The following is a 21,316-nucleotide window of genomic DNA, read 5'->3' as shown; positions in this document are numbered from 1 at the left end:
CCACAGGGATCATCATATCCAATCCTGGCTCCACACAGGACCACACAAAAGTCAGACCATATTCCTGTGAGCATTATCCAAATGCTTCTTGAACTCCAGCAGGTTTGGTGCTGTTACCACTGCTCTGGGGAGCCTGTCCCGACCACCCACTTTGTAAAGAACCTTTCCCTAACACCCAGCCTGACCCTCCCCTGTCCCAGCTCCATGCCGTTCCCTCAGGTACTGTCGCTGTCCCCAGAGAGCAGAGCTCAGTGCCTGCCGCTCTGCTCCCCTCGTGAGGGAGCTGCAGGCCATCATGAGGCCTCCCCTCAGCCTGCTCTGCTCGGGGCTAAGCAAACTGAGGAACCTCAGCCACCCCTCATACGTCTTCCCCTCTAGACCCTTCACAATCTCTGTAGCACTCCTTTGGACACTATCATAGTTTTAAGTCCTTTTAATATTGTGGTGCCCAAAGCTGTACAAAGTACTGAAGGTCAGGCTGCACCAGGCAGAACAGAACAGGACAATCCCTTCCCTTGACCAGCTAGCCATACTGTGCCTGATGCACCCCAGGACACGGCTGGCCCTTTTGGCTGCCAGGACACACTGCTGGCTCGTGTTCAACTTGTCACCAACCTTTCCACAGGGTTCCCTTTCCATGGGGCTGCTTGTCCCTTCAGTTTGTATGCCAGGGTTGTCCCATTCCAGGTGCAGAATTTGGCACATACTCTTGTTAAATTTCATGCAGTTGGTGATTGCCCAGCCCTCTAACTTGTCAAGATCCCAGTTTTCATAACTGGGATTGCGTGCCTGTGCTGCATTCCCAGTTGTGCTGTATGGGCCTGTGTAGGCGTCCTAGCTTGAGGGAGTGGTCATGCTATGCAACAGCCCAACAGCATGGCATCTCTCCATTGCAACCGGCTTTCCTGGCTTGGGCACTGGGAGCTGTAACCTCGTGGCCCACATCGCAGGGGCGGTGAGCTTTGGGCTTTGTTTCACAGTGGGGATAGAGGTTTTGGAGTTGGTGCGTGATCTGGCCTAGGCACAGCATTTGAGCTCTGCTGTGGGCCAGCACTTTAACAAAGGCAAAGCTGGCAGGGCAGGCGTGCTGTTGCTTCGGAAACTTGAAGGCTCTCATAAGCAATGCCATTAAGAGCTGGTTATCAGTTTTGCTTCACCAAGGAGTAGATTTTGTTAATTTAGAGAAGGCTAAGAACACACAAATAGATGTTTACAAGGCTTTCTTCTAATAGCCCTTAAAGAAACCACATTTCTATCTCTTTGTGATCACTGTAGGATCTACCACCGGCAGGCAAATGTAAAAAAAATCTTTTCTAGCAGTCTCTAAGCATTTCCTGTAGAAAGCAAAAAGAAGACTCTTTCTTCTGAGTTACCTCATTCTGAACTGGCACAGAAACTGGTCTAGTGTACAGTAGCAGCTGCTTCTCTTCAGCTTAAACTGATATATTACCACTGCTTACCTCAGCTCATCTCCTGACTTGTTCACCAAATTATTATTGCAGTATGTACCTTTCATGTCTAAATGTTAAATGGCATTTGGGAACCACTCCTGTCCCCCTTCCTCCTGGCTGAAAACTCAGTTCCCTTAAGGAACTAATCCATAAATCCATCAGACATGACAGTAAATACAGGTGTTGAAATATATCCTCCATGGGGGATGAAGGAGTGTTTAAATTTGGTTTGTTTGTATGAAAGAAAAGGATCAGCTATAAGACAATAGTTTTTTAAAAGCTCCTCAAGCTGCTACAGCTCGTAATGCCTGCAAATGCCTTTGCTATCCTGTGTAGCATGCCTTCTGAGACCCTGCACTTTCCTAAAATACACATGTTTGGGTTGGCACTGGATGAGGTGTCTTTTAAAGTGAATGTGAACGAAACCACGTTGTGTTTACCGACTGCTGTAAGCAGCAAGAAGCTATAGGAAATGTGTTTTATCCCCAAGAGTAAGCCACAAGGAAAATGGTAGCTCTGTGGCAAGAAGGAGGTGCACTTATTAGTGGCCAAAGGAAAGTGTTGGAGATGGCAGCAAGACGGCATGAAGCTGCACCGATGCAACCCACCCACTGCTCTGGTCCAAAATGTCACCTCCTGTCCCCCTGGGGATCATTGCCAGTGCACTGGAGATGAGCCATGGGCGCACAGAGGAAGATGTTCACTAGGGTCTGGGTGGGATGGGTGCAAGGCCACTTGGATTTCTGATGTGAAACAGCTGCTGAACCTAACATGCCAAGGAACAGTTTCAGGGATTTATTTTTGGAGGCTTTTTAGGGGTAATCACCTTTGAAGGCTTGTCTCTATGTGCCAATAGGTGAGATGGGGACAGATCGAGTACAGCTGCTTCTGCTATGGGATGCTGCTGGGAGCAGTGTATGTATTTTCAAACTGAAATCTGTCAGTCCCTGCTGTGGCCTCATGCTGTTTGGGTCTATCCCAATTTTATTGAAAAGCGTTGTTGAAAAGACATATTTTGCACACTGGTCAGAGCAGAGCTTGTCAGAATTATTTTAAGTAAGATTTCAGATTTTTTTTTTCCATTTTTGTCCTTATCAGCATATTTTTAGGCCTATTCTGCAATATTTGTTAGCAATTTTAACAGCTATTCTTAAATATTATAATTAAAATATATTTTTTTCCCCGTTACAAACCAAAAGGTGATGATCAGTCCCTTGTATCTCAAAACTACATATCTTCCTTTATGTGTTTAAAAATGTATACAATCTGGGGGAAAACACCTGAACACCATCCTTATCATATTGAGACAGAAATTATTCACTAATTCTAGTAACTGGCCAATGCAGATACCTTGCACTGTCTGGTGTCTTTCCTCTTTCAAAAAAATATGAATTAAACTGGAAACCCAACTTTGTTGGGCATTTGGCTTTATAATAGATAGACTATTTGGATTAAAATCTTCCTGAACCTGTGTTTAATCTTGATCTAAGTTTAATCTTCAAGTGATAACTTGCAGCACATTCTGAGGTTATAAGTGGCATTTGAAACCTCACATGTTTTCCCATCTTTGTTGCTTCTTTACTCAATTATAGTAGCTTTTATGAGCTCAAGGAATTCACCATTTGGCATATCCACTGGCACAAGGGCAGAAATGGGAGATAATACAAGCTCTGTAAGAGCTTTCCATGTCTGAGAGAGGGTACTTCAGTTGTATCATCCCCTGCTACATTTGCCAAGGCTTAAAGTTGGACTGATCTGAGAAACTTTCTTCCGTGCAGCTCTGTTAAAAAAGAACAAACACAAATTAATTGCTAAACAAAAAATGTAAGCCAGAGTTAAGAGTTACTGATACATGTTTACCAATTTAAAACATTAGAACACAACTGTAGAACAAATATTTGAAAACAGAGTCTTGGTGAAAATCAACATGCTGACCCCATCGCCCCCCCCCCCCCCCCCTTTACCTCTTTATCCTCTCCCAACCTTAACCTATCATCTAGACATTTTTGCCTCCATTCATTATATGTCATGTGAGCTAAAGGTCATGATCTACCTGCTAAAATCACAGTCTTCCCATTCATCATCACGTTATGAGCTACCCTGTATCAACGTTTACTTTTTTGGCCCACTACGTCAGATAGCATAAGAGGAGGGACATGGGCTGATAGCTCGCCATCTGACACCCACAGGGAATTGCATGAGGACTTCTCTTGTCATCTTTTTGCTGCATTCAAGTGCTCTCAGCGAGGTACCTCTTTAGCTGGCATTTTCAGAAGAAATTCAGTTCTTTCTCTGAGACTCCACTGGAGGACAAAAACTTCACGACTTTCATCCAGTACCCATGCCCACTCTGAAGCCGTCTGTACAGGCTGGACATGGCACCATTTTTTTTTTATTTTTATTTTTTGTACTTGTGGAACAATTATGCAACATATGTGGGTTTATCTGCACAGAGGAAGAAGGTATGTTTGCAACACAGGCACACCTGCAGTCCAGATTGTATGGATTACAAGGTACATCTTTACTACTGTTTTTTCTTGTGACAACTAAAATAATGGGGGCCTAGTGTTATTAAAATCTGGCCTTTGCTTTATGTAGGCTAAAGGTAGACTCTTACCTCTTGTTGGCTAATATATTTCTATATTTTCTGAACCTTCACTTACATTAATCTCAATTCCACATAGAAAATGTAACTTTTAGTTTAAAAAGTCTAATTCACAGGCTGTAGAGAGCAGATTTTTCTTTTTCCCTTGTACGGTCAATGATTTACTTTTCTTGGTTTTAAACAGAAAGCACATTACTAGTAAAAATAAAATGAAAACCAAATACCATGAACAGGCTCAGAGAAAATATATTTATGATATGATATGATATATTAATATTTATTTCATTGCTGCCATCGTAGGTCAATTTCCCTTAATATTTGATACTATTGACTTCAAATAAACTTTAAGCTATAATTGTTAGCTCTTAAGTATGTCTTTGATAGGGTGGAGATGGTGGACAGGGTTGGAACAGAGTTGGAATTGTTTGTGAAATGTATGCTGTGACTTACTTCACTTCTAACTGTTTGCTTTTTCAAGGATAGTGGTCCAGCTGTGTTATTGAATTAATATTTATAACCATTTTTATAGTATTCTGATCTGGGAAATCATCGTTACATATTTTTAGCTGAGATTTCTAGGTAAAGAAAGCAGTGGTTTGGTATGTGCAAATAAGATGTTGTTACTATTTTTCAAATGTCTGTAATTGCAGTGGAGAAAGTAAGTTCATCAAATGAAAGGAAAAAATTGAGCTTTCATAGCAAATGCTGTTTTTAGCCTGCTTCCATCTTTGAACTAAGATTATACTAAAAAGCTCTTTCCCTTTTCACAAGTAGGCCTTGGAAACGAATGTGCTAAAATTAGTAGGCGTGTTTGCATTTTCAACCTCTCCAAGTGCAAATAATCCATTCCAGCTATGTCTTTATTGTACAACATATTTTTTTTTCTTTTTCTTTTTTTATTTTTTTTTTCTTTTAAGAATGCAAACATAATTCTCTATTACCTTATTACTCCTCCACTTTGCTTTAAAAAAATGAAAAAATAAATCTGCCTCTGCTTGGCCATACAAGCTTGAAACTCCCTGACTGCAGCGTCCTTGCTGACCCCCTCAGGGCAGAAGACTGGCTTTGTTGGAGGTGCTTTGGCGAGTCTGTCTCTGGCACTCGATGGCTCAGCTTGAGGGAAGGTAGGAATGTAAGGTTATAAAAATCCAATGCCTTTTTTGTTTCCAGAAGGTGGAGAAGGGAATGGGGGAAATCGCATGATTACTAGAATAGTAAGGTCTATGCTCTGTTCAATAGTTATTATTAGTCCCAAGAAAAATTAAATCCAGGGTGTACCATTTTGCTAGGGTTGTACCTGGGATGTTGCATACCTCAGAGTATTGACACAGGTTTTGCATATACCTCCTTATGAATAAAGATGAGATGGTGTATTTCTGGTAAGGCACTGCTGTCCTAAAATAATCAATAACTGCATGGTCATGGACCCTCTCCATTTTTTACAGTATATATGTATTTTTTTACTAAAAGTTTCCTATTAAAAAGTTACCTCTCTTCCATTTCACTTCTTCACAGGCCTGGAACTGTTCCTCCTAACTTGTGTAGAAAACAACTAAGAAGTCTAATTTGCTTAAATAAGATTGATGAGCGATTTGCTAAACGAAGACAAATGAAAACCGAATGAATTATTTTCAACTAGAAATAGGTAACAGGGCTTTAATTGCATACAACCTAAACACCACCACTACCAGGAGAAATTAGCTGCTGTAGCTAATCCTTGCGGGACACATGCCATATTTTGGAACAGGATTCCTGTGGGCCAACAGGTCTGGTAATGGCCACACTCACAATATGTGACTGACAAAGGACTGAGCAGGTGCGAGTGTCTGAATGCGGGCTGACGTTTGGCTCACAGGCAGAAAAGTAAACGATGATTTTTCTGGGAGAGGTAAGAGACCTGTCTGAGTTATCATCTTTTATTTGTTTGTTTGTTTGTTTTCAGAGAACAAGAAAAAAGTCTTTATTGCCAACTTGCCGATGAGAAAAGCTTCCAGAAACAGACACAAGTTTCTCTCCTTGGCCACCAGATGTCCCTCCTGAGCAGGGAAATCCGATGACCTGAAAGATACCCAAATGTCTGTAATCCACAACATTTTTTGAAGATATGACAGGGAAAGGAAAGTTTGAGTGAAAGTAGCTGTTACAGCAGAGCTTTTGGATAGCGTGCATGCTACGAAGGCTACATGGCAAGCAAAAAATTCTGCCAGTAGCACTACAGTATATGTTTAATTAACTCTTAAAATGTGTGTCATAGCCTGCAGCAACTACATAATACATAGCCTTCGCCTTCCTCCAGAGAATTAGGTATTCATCTCTCTTCTGAAGTGTTCAAATCCTTTTGCAGAAACATGCATTTTCAGATGGCAGGGATATCTGAAATCTGTAGCTGTGGGAAGACTTAATTCTTTCTATTTCTGATAACATTAGCTGAAACCCAAAGTACATTCACATCTACACATGAGAGGCATTTCCAGGGGTAAGCAGCCTACATCTCTGGGGAGCATTGCTGAAAAAAGTCGAAGACTTAAATGAAACTTCACAAAAAGTGCAGTGACTTACTAAGGAGGGCGATTAGCTTCCTAGCTACACGCAGGAACTTAACAAGAAGGTAACTTCATAGGGAAGTACTTGAAGGTTCACTGTGTGCCTATGTCCCTAGACCACATCAAGCTCAGATGCCCAGATGTTGCCAACTGTTATTACAGCTGCTATTTACTGCATAAACCCACAAGCAAATGGAAACATTCCAAATATTTTTCTTTCAGAATAAAAACATACAGGTGATGCACATTTGCTACATAGCATCAGGGAAGCAAAAACGCATGGCAGCTGCCCTGGAGTTTAGTGCTGTCTGTTGCTAAGCATGCACCACCTCTGCCTGGCTTCAGGAGGAGCTGGGGACACTTCAAACTAAAGGGATCATTCTTCAGAGCTAACCATATCATGTGGTACTTCCCTCTGTAGCTGTCAAAACAGGAAACAGCAGCTACAAAGTCTTGCCGGATAAAGCAGCATAAACTAGAACCAAACTGGAAACTGGAAAGTGACTGACTGGAAAGCGAATGCCACAGAGGCGGCTGCTCCCTTCCCTGACCACCCTGGGGATAAGTATCTGCCTGGGAAATCCCCCTCACGCTGACTCCAGAGCTCCTGTGCTTCCTCCCCAGCCTCCGAATGCCCCTCTGAAGACAGATATATAAAAGGCCTTGAGAGAGATGCAGGAGAGCTTGTGCACTGGGCTCGCTTTTGGGAAACATGGGTTTTCTTAGCAGCACCCCACACCTTGCTGCTCGCTGCCTCTCCCCCTTTAATCAAACCAGCCCCAGGCTTAGCGGATAAAAAAAGTGCACAGTACAAAAGTTTCCCCGGAACAGCCATCCCTTCCCTACTGCCTAGGGGATGACATGTGAAGGTAATGGGGTCCTGTATAGCAAAAAGAGTGTGTTGGGTCCGTGCTGTCACATGCACGCTTGCTTTCAAATGAAAGAGTATCTGCATAAACTGGAAAATAGGCCAGCTGCAAAAGTGACTTCCACACTCTTCACTTTCACCCCGAAAAGGATATCTGTGCTCAGATCTCCTTAAAAACTTTTTTTTTTTTCCCTTCCAAAACAAGGTTTAAATAACCAATGTTATGGTTCCTTGACTGGTGGAGTTAAAGCACTCATCTGTAACCTAACTTGCACATAAGCAAACGTTCGGTGTAACCTCTGCTTCTGCAAATAACATATTCTGTCTTGAATATTCTCAGCTGTGTCTTTGGGAAACTGAATACGAGCTTATTGCCAGATTCTGATTCTAATAAAGTTAATGGAAATTTTGCCAGTGACTTCAAATGGTCCAGATATTATTCTCAGGGCCAACTCCTATGAAATTATCCCAGTTCAAACCCAGAGCATTTCCACTGATTTCAGTGGGGCTAGCCTGGATTTACTCATCCAGCCCAAGCAGAGTTGAAGCTGATCCTTGAAGTCAGAGGCCAGCACAGGGAAGAGCCAATTCTCGGTCAAGCTGACGGCCACTAAAGGGTGTTCGTTTTTTTTCCAGTTTTGCGAAGGAGCTGGAAGCAGAGCTTCCAATCCCAGATATTTTCTGTCAGAACCGGCTTGTTCCTTTACAGCAGGAGAACATTTGTCCCAAAACACACGTGTGGATCAGTACTGCATTGATCAGTGACCCGGAGGGGGTCACCTGTGCTTAGTGCGTGTCCTGTGCTAAGTTCTGCCGGGTGTTCTCGGAAAAGAGACCTGACGCACCCGCTCACCGCAGGATGTTTTCAGACGAGCAGCAGCCCACCCACCTCCGTAACAAACAACCCGCGTTCCCTAAATCTTGCGGACAGGAGGAACGAGCCGCTTTTCCCCGCCACCCCGTTTACTTTTATTCCTCCGAGCGAAAAATCCCCGTTGGTTTCGGGGGGGGGGCAGCGCTGCTCAGAGGCTCCGGGGGCGCAACCTGCGGCCGGCGCCCACCTCCCCGGCCCCTTCCCCGTTCCCCCCGCCCCGCTCCGCCCCGGGGCCGCGCTACCTGCGCCCTCTGCGGCTCCCCGCCCCGGAGGAGCGGCCGCCCGCCCCGGCGAGAGGCGGGGGCGCTGCTGATCTGCCTCGGCCGCCTGCAGCCCCGGTCCCCGCGGGCTGGCTTGAGCGGGGCTGCAGCCTGCGGGAGGGGAGCCCCTCGGCTGCAGCGCGGAGAGGGGGCAAAGTCCGCTCTTCGTCCTCAGCATCACCCTCAGCATCCTCGCCTTGCTTCCCCGACGGGCATGGCGAGCTGAGCCGTGCGCCCAGCAGCCGGGCCGGGGGGCAGCCCCCCGGCTCACCTGAGCGGCGATGAGCGGCGGAGGGGGGGCCGAGCGCTGAGCCCCCCTGGCCCGGCTGCCCCCCGCCGGCCCGCGGCGTTAGGGTGTCGCGGGGGGCCGGGGGGGGTAGGGAGAGGCTGGAGGGCTGCGGGGAGCCCCAGGGGAGAGGGGGGAAGCGGGGAGCTCGCCTGCCTCCGCCCGGCCCGGCGCCATGCCGCGGCGGCTGGCTTGGCTCTGCTGCTGCTGCTGGGCAATGCTGCTGCTGCTGCCGGGCTCCTGCCGCTCCGCGGAGCCCGCGGAGGGAGGCAGCCTCGGGGAGCCGCCGCAGCCTCCTCCCGCAGCCTCCTCGGGCTTCCTGTACCGGCGGCTGAAGTCGCACGAGAAGCGGGAGATGCAGCGGGAGATCCTCTCCGTCCTGGGGCTGCCGCACCGCCCGCGCCCGCCGCCCCGGCAGCCTCCGGCCCCGGCCCCGGGGAGGCTGCCGGCGGCTCCGCGCTTCATGCTGCGCCTCTACCACGCCCTGGCAGAGGCTGCGGAGGGCACCGCGGCTGCGGAGCGGCGTGGTCGCCAGCCGGTGCCCGTGCCCGTGCCCAGCGCGCAGGACAGCGCCTTCCTCAACGACGCCGACATGGTCATGAGCTTCGTCAACCTGGGTGAGTGCAGGCTGCGCGGCTGCGGAGCAGGGGGGCTTGCGCGGCCGCGCAAGTCCTCGCCGGGGATGCGCGGCGAGGGGCCGGAGGCTGGGAGCGGAGTGGGGCGCGCTGGGGTTGCGCGGGGCTTGCCGCGGGGCAGGGCGAAGCATTCCTCCGCGCCCTCCGACGCTGAGCAGCCAAAGGTGCCCAAACAGAGAAATAATAATAATAAATCATTAAAAGTTGCATTTTTGCTGTGATGGTAGCACTCAGAGCCCTCTGGGGCTAAAAGCACTCCGCCCGGGTTTCCGTGCACAGCCGCGGGAGTGCAGGTTGCACCGATGTTCCCGGAGCTGGGGCAGAGTGCCTCCCCTCCTAGCTCCTGCTGTCCCTTTCGTCTCTTTTGAGCCGCCCGAGCTAGTGCGGGGATGAATACGTGACTCCGTGTCAGCTGTTCTGGTGCTCAAGCCCGGGAATGTGATAGAAATCTTGAAATAATTTCTGCTAGACGTCAACCTGCTCTTCAAACAAATCATGCTGTCAGCATGTTGCTGCTGCGAAGGGCTCCGAGGTGGGAATTTCAGTGGGAAAGCCATTAAGCTTTTTACTTGAAGGAGCCCTGAATGCTAGCCTGCAATTATAAGGAAACAGTGTAATTAGATTCAGCCTAATGCGGAGAATGAAAATATTTCAGTTGGCAAATTGCAGTTCCTTTTTTAGTGAATTCCTGTGAAGCTCGAGCGTCTCAGCAGTGAGTCGGCTGAAAACTGGATCTTTTCACCAGTGGTTGCAGAGCTGCAAGTCAGGCACCTGCAAACAGCTTGTGGTGTTTGACAGATACAAACTGGTGTGCATTTCATGTGTTTCCTAATCTAGAGCAAGGGTACGTCTCAGGAGTGGGAAATCCATCCGAGTTATCAGCACTGGTAGATGTGTTCAATAGCTCTGTACCATAGCATCTGTATTTAGAAAAGATGTAGCCCTAGTCCCTGGGGGTGGGAAATTTTTGTACCCGATGGAACTCCCTGGGCAGGTCAGAGGTGCTCCCCTCGCGCTGTGTTTTCTCTGCTGCTTTTGAGTGCAGCGTCCCGAAACCAGCTGGTAGCAAAGCCAGCAGAGTCCGTGGCTACCTCAGCCCCTGAGACACGTGGAAATAGCGTGTGGATTTTGCAACCAGAGAGCAGGTACCTCTGTGCTCCCTTTTGCTGCGCTGCTCCCCTCCCAGCCTCTCCAAATCTGCCTTTCCTTCGGGCAAACAGAGCTGCTGCCGGCGTCTCTCTCCTTTGTCCTGGGGACTTTAGAGACCTGTGCATGGAGCACGTGATTTTAGTAAGCACGGCATCGTCCCCGTAGCTTTCTGTGAGCAATCCCCACAGCAGTTTACTTGAGGGGTGCTTGGCAAAGTGCTGGGCAGTTCCTGGAGGAGCTGATTTCAGGGAGAAATTTGAGCATGGGGTGTTTTTAGGTGTTAGCACCCAGCTTTATAAAGCATCTGGCAAGCAGTATTAGACAGTAGACCTGAAAGAATTTGTTTCTTTTGAAAATAAATGTATTCATACGATTCATATCAGTTCTAATAATTTCTATCTAGACACTTATGTAACAACAAGGAAAATTATTCATGTAATGTAGTAAAATCGCGCAATTGAAATGCTGGTTAGGAGTTTCAGGAAGTATGAATCAACTGCAGAAATTTCTCATCAACTTCCAAGTTCCGAGTCATAAACCGTAATGTCATTGAACATGATTGTTTGTTACCAAAGCGCTTGCAGAGCAACTGACTGAAACCAAAGAACTCTTCAGTTGTTCTCTGCAGCTCCTCTGTCTTGCCAGGGATTTTTTTTTTTTCTTCACGTGTGTATGGAGTTATTGTTTCCAACAAACAATAATTCATGGCAGAAGACTAGAGGAAGCCAGAAGTTATACTGTGATATGGAAACTGAAGGTGCAATGGGTGAAAACCAGCCTGTGATCTATTGGAGTGGTTTATTAGGATGTAGTCTAGAAAATGCAGGCATGGATGGTGGGGACCAGAGCAGAAAGGGAAGAGCCCTGCCCCTCAAGGACACTGACTATTCCAGGGGGGTGTATGCCAAGCAATCCTAAAAGCTTACAGCTGAAGTGTCCTTATAAGCAAATCCTGCCAGAAGGATTTTATTTGTTTATTTATTTAATTTATATTTCTGCATGGGGTCAGGCCTCCTATAATGACTTGCATTTGGTTAAAATCAGCTTCTGAATAGCTGTGCCCATGTTCAATCTTAAAGAGTTTTTTTTCCATTACTGAGGTGACAAGCTACTGAAGAGATCTCAGTGGCCTTGCCATTTTCTCAGAACCAGAGGTGTGTGGTATTATTTGAGTATACCTCACGCAGATTGCCTTGAAGGTGCGTGTGGATGAAGGAAGCATGTAGATATTGGGGAACTACTGTGTGCATGTGAAAAAGGTGTGACAGCCACATGCCTCCTTCTGTTTAATGGGCAGCTGCTATGACCTGCTTTCAGGTGCTCATGCTGCTTCTGCTGCAGCACAGAACCAGGTGAATATTTGACGTGGTGCTTTTTGTTGTGCTGCAAAGCCATTGCCTAGTTCAGCTGCATGGAGAAGTCCTGCTTTGCTGTGAAAGTCTGAAGGTGTTAAGGCTCCTTGAAAAGTGCATTTAATTTTTCCAGAACTCTAACCTGAAAAGAGTCAGTAGCTTGTAGTCTCTGCTGATTTTAAATGTGCTTTTTAAAATTATTATTATTTTTAAAATTATTATTAAGAAAAAAAGAAAAAGGGGTGTACACAAAGGAGTTAGAGGTTCACCAAATACTGTTCTCTGACTGAAAGGACAAGAAACATCAATCTTCAAAGTGTAGAGTGTGGGATTTGTCTTGCATACCTAGAGATGTCTGCACTGTTGTATGGACTTGTGAGATGTGGGCAATAATTCCTTGAGGGGCTAACTTCAGGGAAACTTGGAGAATTCAACATTCCTAGGATATATATAGCACTTTACTTTGTTAGGCACCTGGGAAGCAGTACCAGGGAGTATCATAAGTAGCTGTTTCTGTTGCAAGTGAAAACACACAGAAGATTCAAACCACTTCATATAATTTAGAGAATAAATTTAATTTGTCAATCTAGATATCAAAAGAGATTTTGATAGAAAGTACTGGCTACCCCAGGTAAACCTGCTTCCTATTATGGGAAGATGATCCCCAAAGTATCTTATTTCAGGCATTTTCACCGGGACGAGGTACTCAAATAGTGCCCATTTCTTTCCATTTCTCTCATAGGAAGCCTGTATATTGAGTTCAGATAGAAACATCTGTGTTTTGGATCTCTCTATTTGAGGTTTATCAGATCAGCCAGGGCACCAAAATTCTGTGCCAAGGGAATGGTTGTACAGCAGGGGCTGAGGTGCTGGAGGGGGTGTTATGGATCAATGAATATCCTCATGAAACCGTTCCTCTTCAGGAACATCCCTGATCTAAATGTGGCACAGGCACATCTTGACACAGTGCTTTTTTGGGGGAAGAAAAATGTGTTAATATTTCCTATTGACTAATATACCTTCCTCATGGCACCTAGTAGGGTTAACTCTTCTTTATCCTCTTGGTATGACCTGGGGTTGGTATGGATATTGCTCTTTGAGAGAGTTATGCTGGACTAAGGGCTAGACTCAGGCAAGTGTCCTTCTGTTTTTCTTCCAAGGCTGCTCTAGTGAGAGATGTATCAAGTCCCTCACAACAAATCCCTGCTCTCTAAGTCCAGGGAGATGAGGAAAGAGGAGCCACTATTCAAACCAAACTGCAGGCATGGGCCGGGGGCTGTGACTGATCTGATGTCCCCTTGGTTTCCTCTGAATTGTCATTGCTGAAGTGAAAGGGAAATGTTCTCTGGTCCCTGTTTCACTAGCTGATGCCTTTAGAGAGTGGTATGTGCAATTTGTAACAGCAGAAACAAGACTCTGGAAGGCTTTTCTGATTTAACTGTTAACAGAATTACTCCCTGTGTAATGGGAGGAACAATCCTGATCAAAACTGAGAAGCTTATCTGTTCTCTTATCCTTGTGATTCCCTATCCAGGCAACCACACTGAGAAGAATATGTGTGCTTCCCCTAAGAAGGGGGAAAAAAAACACACAATAACCCAAATCTAGGGCTCTTGACAGCCAGATAGCAATGCAAGCAAAGTCCAAACTAATCCAAATTCGAGGGACAACTACCATAGAAAACGCACTTTTGAGTTGTGATGGCTGATTATCCGCAGTATTGCACATTCCTGTTGCCACCTAACAGCATGAATTCACTGTATCACTTTATTTTTGGGAGAAAATGCTCACACCTTTACGTCAAAAGACCCACAGGTCTCTTGGAAAGACTTAGGACAAACTCAAGGAAAACCCAGATCATCCCTGAAGCTTTTCTGCATGATTTGAGTTGTGGCCATGTTGAAAAGCTTCTTAAATCTTTGAATCCCCAAAACCCAGGCAATTACTTTCTTCCCTGCCAATGTAAAGTTTGCTGTACAAATTCTCTCTCTCGGCTTGCCTACAAAGCAGCAACTTATGGATGTGGTGTCTTCTAAGTCATCTCTTCATCTCTTTTGGCAGCAGGCACTATACAGATTTCTTTCTAGGAACAATCTTGCATAAATCCATGGCAAGCACTTATGCACAAGCACCATGGCTTTTCATGGGAAGGAAGCAGGACTCCATGTTCATTTCTAAAGCAGTTGAATTTTTTTCTTCTGCAGCATCTGATCAGCCTACCTGTCTTATTACGTGCTATCATGCTTGGTGTCGGGGGATATGGAATTCAGCAACCAAGATGTATCAGGGACGTGGCGTGATTATAGTGACGGGACCTTACCATTCATACTGTCATCCCATCTGTTTATACTCTTGGCCGCATGTTGTAAAGGTCAAGACATCTACTCACAGGGAATAACTGGAGTGTGTGATGCTGTGTATCTGACTGTGCTGCCAGCTGGCTGTGTAAAGCCTCGCTCTCTCGGCATGCGAGCATCCTCCTCCACGTGTGTCCAGAGCAGGCCAGTATTAGAAATCATGAAGCTGATGATGGGAATAAGCTTACTGACATCTGCCAAGACTAGTGTGCTGGGTTTTGATGCCAAGACAGATCCCAAGTGTCAGAGAGCAGCCTTATATTAGCTGTTCAACTGATGCAGCTCAAGGTCCTCATGTATGTCATCTTCCTGAAGTCTCTGCTTGCTAGCTGCCTGCTGGCACGTAGCTGACTGATGACAGGATTAAAGAAAAGGCAAACAGTCCGCTGTCATCCTTTGATTGCTCTTTCCCTTTTTAGAAGGACTTTTTAGGAGTCCTTAGCTCCTTCAGGCTATGAATTTGGGTAACTACAGGAATCCTTCTGGCTTTGGACAGATGTGCGGCTCCAGGAGAAACTGCTGATCAAAATCTGCAGTGTCGAATTTGGTGGAGGGCCACATTTGTATCCAAGCAGTGTATCCAGGTGTCAGTGTCATCTGGACTGAGCTATTTGAACCAGATCACCTGGGATTAGCCAGGACTATTCTCTATCTTCTGAAAGCTTTTTAGGGCTTAAAAATTTACACTGTCCTAAATTTGGGTGAGGGAAAAAAGATAAAAAAGCAATTGTAATTAGAAAAAGTAAGTATGTGCCAAAGTGGTCTTGATCAATTCAAGACAAATTTTGTACATGTATATAAATAAGAAGTTGCACTTTGGAATACAAACCTAGGTGTGTGTGTTTGTTTATTTTGAAAATATGAAAGCAGCATTTCCTAATTCTTCTTGCCACTCAAATAAAGCTGAAACCAAACTGCTTCTTTAAGAAAGGTGCTCTTTTCAGAGCTTCCCTTCAGCTGAATGTTTAGCAAATTACCTGGGCAGCTATCGTGGATGTCCTGTGATGAGCCCCTGCAGGGAGTTCTTGCTGCAGGCTCGTGCCTTTGCCAAGGAGCTGCATGTCCTTGCTCAACCTGGCCTAGCACATCGTGGTGGTGACGCTCTCTCTCATAGTTTTAAATATAAACTTTTAAGTGGTGTTTGTGATTTAGGAGGAAGGAAGGTGGTATTTAGACTTTCCATGCTGTGGAGGCATGATTCTTTTTAAGTCATCTTGCATCATTGCTAACCCGTGCAGTGTTAGAGGGAAGTACGAGTTACTTGAGACATAAACAGTACCATTGTGTGTTTCTGCTGTTTCCCAGCAGTGGCACAGCAGTGCTCTTAAGTACGCTCCACCTACCAACAGATTAGCATTTCCGTTTGGCCATTTCTGTAGTGATGTGAAACAGAGAACAGACAGTATAGGGATCTTCAAAAGCCACCTGGGCAGCCTGCTCTGGGTGGCCCTGCTTGAGCAGGGGGTTGGACCAGGTGGCCTCCAGGGGTCCCTTCCCACCTGAATGCTTCTGGGATTCTGTGATATCGCATGGATGGGAAAATCACTCGTGGTTAAGAGAGTCCTATTTGCTTTAGCAGGCATCACACCAGTGTGTGAGAGACCAAGGTCCAGAAAGTCTCTTCTGTGTGAATGGTTTGGAGGGTGATGCTGGGTCGTCCCAAAGTTTCCTGTTTGATGTGTGGAGAGGGCGATCCAGGCTGGGAATCACCAGCTTTGATACACGTGAAAACTGGCCAGTGACTTGTTTCTTTTGACCTTTCATGGCTGGACGAGGAGGAGGAGCAGTGCCTCCTGCCTCCTCCCAGGGAGCTCTGCGGCCCTGTGCCTTGCACCTGGGGCTGGTTCCCAGGATGGTGGCTTTTTTGGGAGGGCATAGGGATGCAGCTGCTGCAGAGGCCTTGCAGGGAAAATAAACCAAAAATGCTTAATTAAGGGAGCTGAGCCTTGCTGGGATTGCAGGGGTGTTTGGTGGGTCATGCTGTGGTTTGATTTATAAAACCCACTTTGGACTGGGGCCAGTATTTCCTGAACTTTCAATTAGTTAGATTCCAAGGCCAGGAGACAGCAGCATAGGATTGGGTGGGTTTTAGGGTGTGGATTTTATTTATATATATATAAATACACATATATATAAATTTATATATATATATTATACACATACATATAATGTATATGTGTATATTATACATATATATAAACATATATTTATATATATATAAATACATATATAAATATATATATATATATTTGTGATAGCATAAGATGATTTTTGTTTTGTTTTTAAGGGCACAAAGATTTTGACGGAACTGCCTGCAGCTCTCTCTTTCACATTGCAATGTTCATCATAGCACAATGACAGAATTGAATCAGTCATAGCAACAGTGGGATTTTTTGGCAAAAAAAGTATAATGTAGACAGAGCTGAAGTGTTCTGCTAACTAAAACAGTAGCTGTATTTTAAGAGAGCTAGACATGACTGTTTTGATCCAATGTGGTGTTAATCACAAGAATACATAAATGCTTTCCTGTGAACTTTCCCCTTAAAAATATCCAATGATATCACCTGATGTTTTGCACGAATGCTCAGTATAACCAGAATTTAGAACAGCTGGCTCCATGTAAACTTGGAATATTCATAGGTCAAATATTAGTGTATAAATAAAAACATTTTGAAAATGAAAACAGAAGCGCAGTATTTGAAATACACTCAGTGTGCAGATGTACTTCAGGGCTTGAATAGCTTTACAAATTAATCAAGGCACTGTTAACACTTGTTCTGAAGAAGTCAAATTTCCTGATAGTAAATGAGAACGTGTTTTTCAAATGGTATTCCAAAGATGTGTCGCACCATAAAATTTAATAGTTATTTGCAGTAAGGAAGACATATGAATCAACTGCTTGAAACTCCCATGTAAATAAGATGCATTTGATCAAACTGAAAATTTACTGGGGTGAATGGAGAGCCACATTTTTTTTTTTTTTTATTAGGTGCAGGCTGTAAAATATGCTGTGTTTAAAACACAAAACTGTGCTATTTCATGTAAGTGCAGAGGCAACATTCTTATCTTGTCATTTACTGCATTACGTGTGCGTGGTGCGTATGGTCAAGGTATTAGACACTGTGTTTGTGTAAGGGCTAAGGGGTGACATAATGTCTATTGAAGTGTAGTCATTTAGCTTCACACCAGGCAACAAGGATCATGTAAAAAATGAGAACAGATTAAAGCTTGTGGGCAGGCTGTGATATTCACGCCCATAAGCAAAGAGGTGTTGGCGAAAGGGGTCTGTAGTTTTTGTCTGAAACGGAGGAGCCGTATTGCATCATTGTGTCTCCTGACCGCTGTTCCCTGGAGTTTCCAGAACGCTTAAGAGATGAATCAGGGAGAGCAAAACTGTACACAGTCAGTCCCAGTCCTCTTACAGGGAATAAAATTGTCCAAATTAGTTGGAAAAAATGTTGAACCATAACAAGCATCTACAAGACGCAAAATACTTGTCTGCCTTCGTCTTCGTAAACTGTGTAATAAAAGCTGTTTAGACATGAACGTGTAGTCTAACTTCCGTATTTTTCAAACCTCATTAAAAGTATGTGGAATAAGGATCTTTACTGGGGGATAAAGAAGTGGATGGGGCTTTATTTCTGCTTAAGTACAGGTGTGATAGACTTTCAGAATAATTTGCGGTGGAAGGGACCTTAAATATCATTTAGTCCACCCCCCTGCCATGGGCAGGGACGTCTTCCACCAGATCAGGTTGCCCAAGGTCCCATCCAACCCTGGTTTGAACATACTTCCAGGGGTGGGGCATCCACAACTTCTCTGGACAGCCTGTTCCAGTACCTCACTCCCTTCATCCTGAAACATTTTCCCCTTATATCCAAAGCAGATTAAGCCCATCTCCTCAATACATTTGCATGCAAGCCCTAGAGGCTTTTCCACCAGATTTCCCCTGACCTTCCTCACCTTGCCAGGGTCAGGCTTGGCTCCCCTAGGGTCCCAGCACTGGAACACCCTCTGGGTGCCACAGGCTGGAGGGGATACAAGGCCCTGTCCTGCAGAGGGGTAGCATACAGACATCCTCGTTTACCCAAGAACTGGGGATCAAAGCTTACATCTCAGGCATGTTCCTATGGGTTAGTGAGGAATGCTGAGCAGTGATTCACCAAGCCAGGCTTTTAAAATCTCAGTAACAGCCATGGAGAACCAGAAGATCCAAAATCCCAGTTACATACATGAGTGAAAGAAGATGTGTGCTTATTTTTAAGCATCAACGTCATAATGAATGAACAGGATCGATTCAGCAATAGTTTCTGTCATTAAATATGTTTTTCTCATTGCAGTGCATGACTCAGCTGTGCATGATCTTTAGTGCAATATGGTGGGAGCATGGTTCTAAAAGTTAAGCTAGTTATGTAATTTGTATTTGGATACCTGTACAAAGATTTGATCTGAAAGTACAGAATCCAGGTATGTGATTGAAATGATGAAGTCTAGAAAATAAACCCTTCATTTTAGAAAAGCAGCAGTCTCTCTTGCCCACAAACCAGCATCCTGAGACCGCATTTCAGGCATGCAGACCCTTTTACTTAATTATTGTAACATCAAACGTCTTCAACATGAAAGGGACAAAGCAGTGGCTATGCAAGATAATGACTTGTTTATAAAAATAATTTAAACAGCATATGAAAAGAATAAACATGCATGTCCTGCCAAAATTCACTGTATGTTCTGCAAGCTTTAGTGATTGTGAATCTCTTGGCTTGCTCTTTCAATCTCTTTTTTGTTAAAGTGTCGTTCCCCCCCCAACTCTGCCCCCCCCCCCCAAAAAAAAAAAAAAAAGGGAGAGGGAGGGAATTAGGAAAGGAGGGATACAAAAAAAAAAAGTTCTCATACTTAAGGAAGTTCCTGCTTAGTATGCTATGGAAGATAGCTGGAGAGAAAATGTTTGCTGAATGCAGGGCAAGAGATATTTTCACTTCAAGATGTCTGTATTTTGTCTATAGCATGTGATGGTTTTTACACTTTAATGACTGTAGCAGCCATCCTCTCCAAAAATGTTCCATTCTGCAGGATGTGGAGGGCTCCTTGTCTGTTATACAATGCAAGGATACAACTATCTTTTATCCAGGGCCTGAAAACACTTCACAAGCATCGAAGTCTTACAGTGTGCTCTGACTAATGTAAATGGCCATTATATTCATTTTCCAAATGGTTGAATGGAGGCTCAGAGGGCACGACCAGACCAGGGGGCTGTGATGAGGTCCATGAGGTTCTTGCTCGTGGTCCTGTGATCTAACCATGAAACCACATCTCTGGCCTGGCAGGCCCCCAGGTGGCTCGCACAGTACACTCTTATTTGGCAAAACCCATCCTCCCCCAGGTTGCAGCATCAGTCATCTGGAGACCACGGCTTCTCACTTTACATGTGCTGTGGTCCTCCCTGGTGGTGAACCTTCCTCACCAGTGTTGCACAATGTTCTGTGGGCACCCTCCCTCAGGGACACAGCTCTTCAGCTGTGCTTGTAAGCAGCTTGGCTTTTATATCACCTCCTGCTTTTGTGGGTGCTCTCTGAACACAAATATTCACCAGTTGTCCATTTGTACCTGATATGTACTATTTGCCCTATCCTGTGGAGTACATGGCATGGGGCAGAAGTGGGCTTGCATGGGCATGAGCACAGCTGGGCTACCCTGAGTCTGTCCAGGAGGGGAGGGATTTGGGGGCATCTCCTGCCCTGAGCTCTCCCCGCTTTTGACAGTTTTCTCACAGGTTACTAATATTGTCTGGGGAGCTAAGATTATGTTTGAATGCAGTTCTATTTTTAATGTCTGTCGAATTAACAACAGTTGAACCTTTTCTGAAAATAGCTCTGTTTTTATGTGTGTGTTGAAGCTCTGGTACATAGGCATAGGCTAGTGTCCAAAAGGATTTCAACAGGAAAGATGAAAGAGGTCACAGGCTGGCACGCTTTTCACTTGAAAATGTTGGAAAGCCTAGAAAAGGTTCAGTTGACTTTTGGTAACATGAAGGCAGTGAAAGGGTTTTTTTTAGGTAAAGCAATATCCATGCTGCAGGGAGGCTAAAAGTAGGTGTTCTGAGTTAGCTGATAGTTTTGTTAAAAATCTCTGAAAAAAAAACCAACACAGTGTAATGGCTGAAGCCCTTATAATAACTCCTTTATGTTGCAGGAGCTATTGAAGTTGAGTCCGCCTGATGCTTTTGCTATCACTAGTCTCAGTAAAAATAATTTTATGGGGTCCCAAAACATTCTGTTGCTTCTGGCAGCCGTTGAGCTGGCAGCTCAGCTTCACTGGGGCTTGAAGAGATAGTTCATTAATTCATGGCACTTTCCAGAATAAACATGGCAAACCTCCTCTGAAATAACAGACGTTAAATCCTCCTTGTCACTCAAGACCCCACATTTGTCTTCAGAAAGGGGCAGTGAAAGAAGCTGTCCATCTCGTAATGAATGAGAAAATAAATAGCGGATGAATTGTGCATTGTGTCATGCTTGACATGGCAAGACTTCGAGTAGAATAACAACAAACCTTTCCTCGTGTGTTTTCCCTGTTAAATGTGGACCTGAACTAAGCAATGCCCACTAGGCAGGCTATCAGACAGAATAAATATCGTGGCTGTCTGGCAGAGATGCCCGGTGGGAACTGCAGCCTGCTTTGCCCCTGCTGTGGGCTTGCTCTCTGACCCCAGGTGCTTTGACTCATTTGGGAGGGTGGATTTCAGCACCTCTCCACTTTGGGTCTTCAGAGACTGGGCTCCCTCGTTTTTTGGCACTGCAAGGTTTCCAAAGGTTGCTGTGAGGCTGGGTTGCTCTGAGTGCACAGATGTTTTGTGAAGCTTGTTATTTTCTATGTTGGAGGTTATGAGTCAGATTACTGTTACCAAAATGTTTATGTGAAATCATTTCTGAGTCATAT

General features: G+C 45.1%; 1 protein-coding gene across 1 annotated transcript in view; it reads left to right on the top strand.

Annotated features, from left to right (window-relative positions):
- The first annotated feature begins 8,613 nt into the window (after positions 1–8,613).
- The window catches only part of BMP6 (bone morphogenetic protein 6), a 90,816-nt gene continuing 78,113 nt past the window's right edge, over positions 8,614–21,316 (top strand). Inside the window, exon 1 of the mRNA XM_068670776.1 lies at positions 8,614–9,504. Within this exon, the coding sequence (XP_068526877.1) occupies positions 9,063–9,504 (442 nt within the window). The 5' untranslated portion in view covers positions 8,614–9,062. The remainder of the gene's footprint in view (positions 9,505–21,316) is intronic.

The sequence above is a fragment of the Anas acuta genome, chromosome 2, assembly GCF_963932015.1.
Source record: "Anas acuta chromosome 2, bAnaAcu1.1, whole genome shotgun sequence".
NCBI lineage: Eukaryota > Metazoa > Chordata > Aves > Anseriformes > Anatidae > Anas > Anas acuta.
The sequence above is the reverse complement of the archived record's forward strand: the minus strand, read 5'-3'. Positions and strand labels throughout refer to the sequence as shown.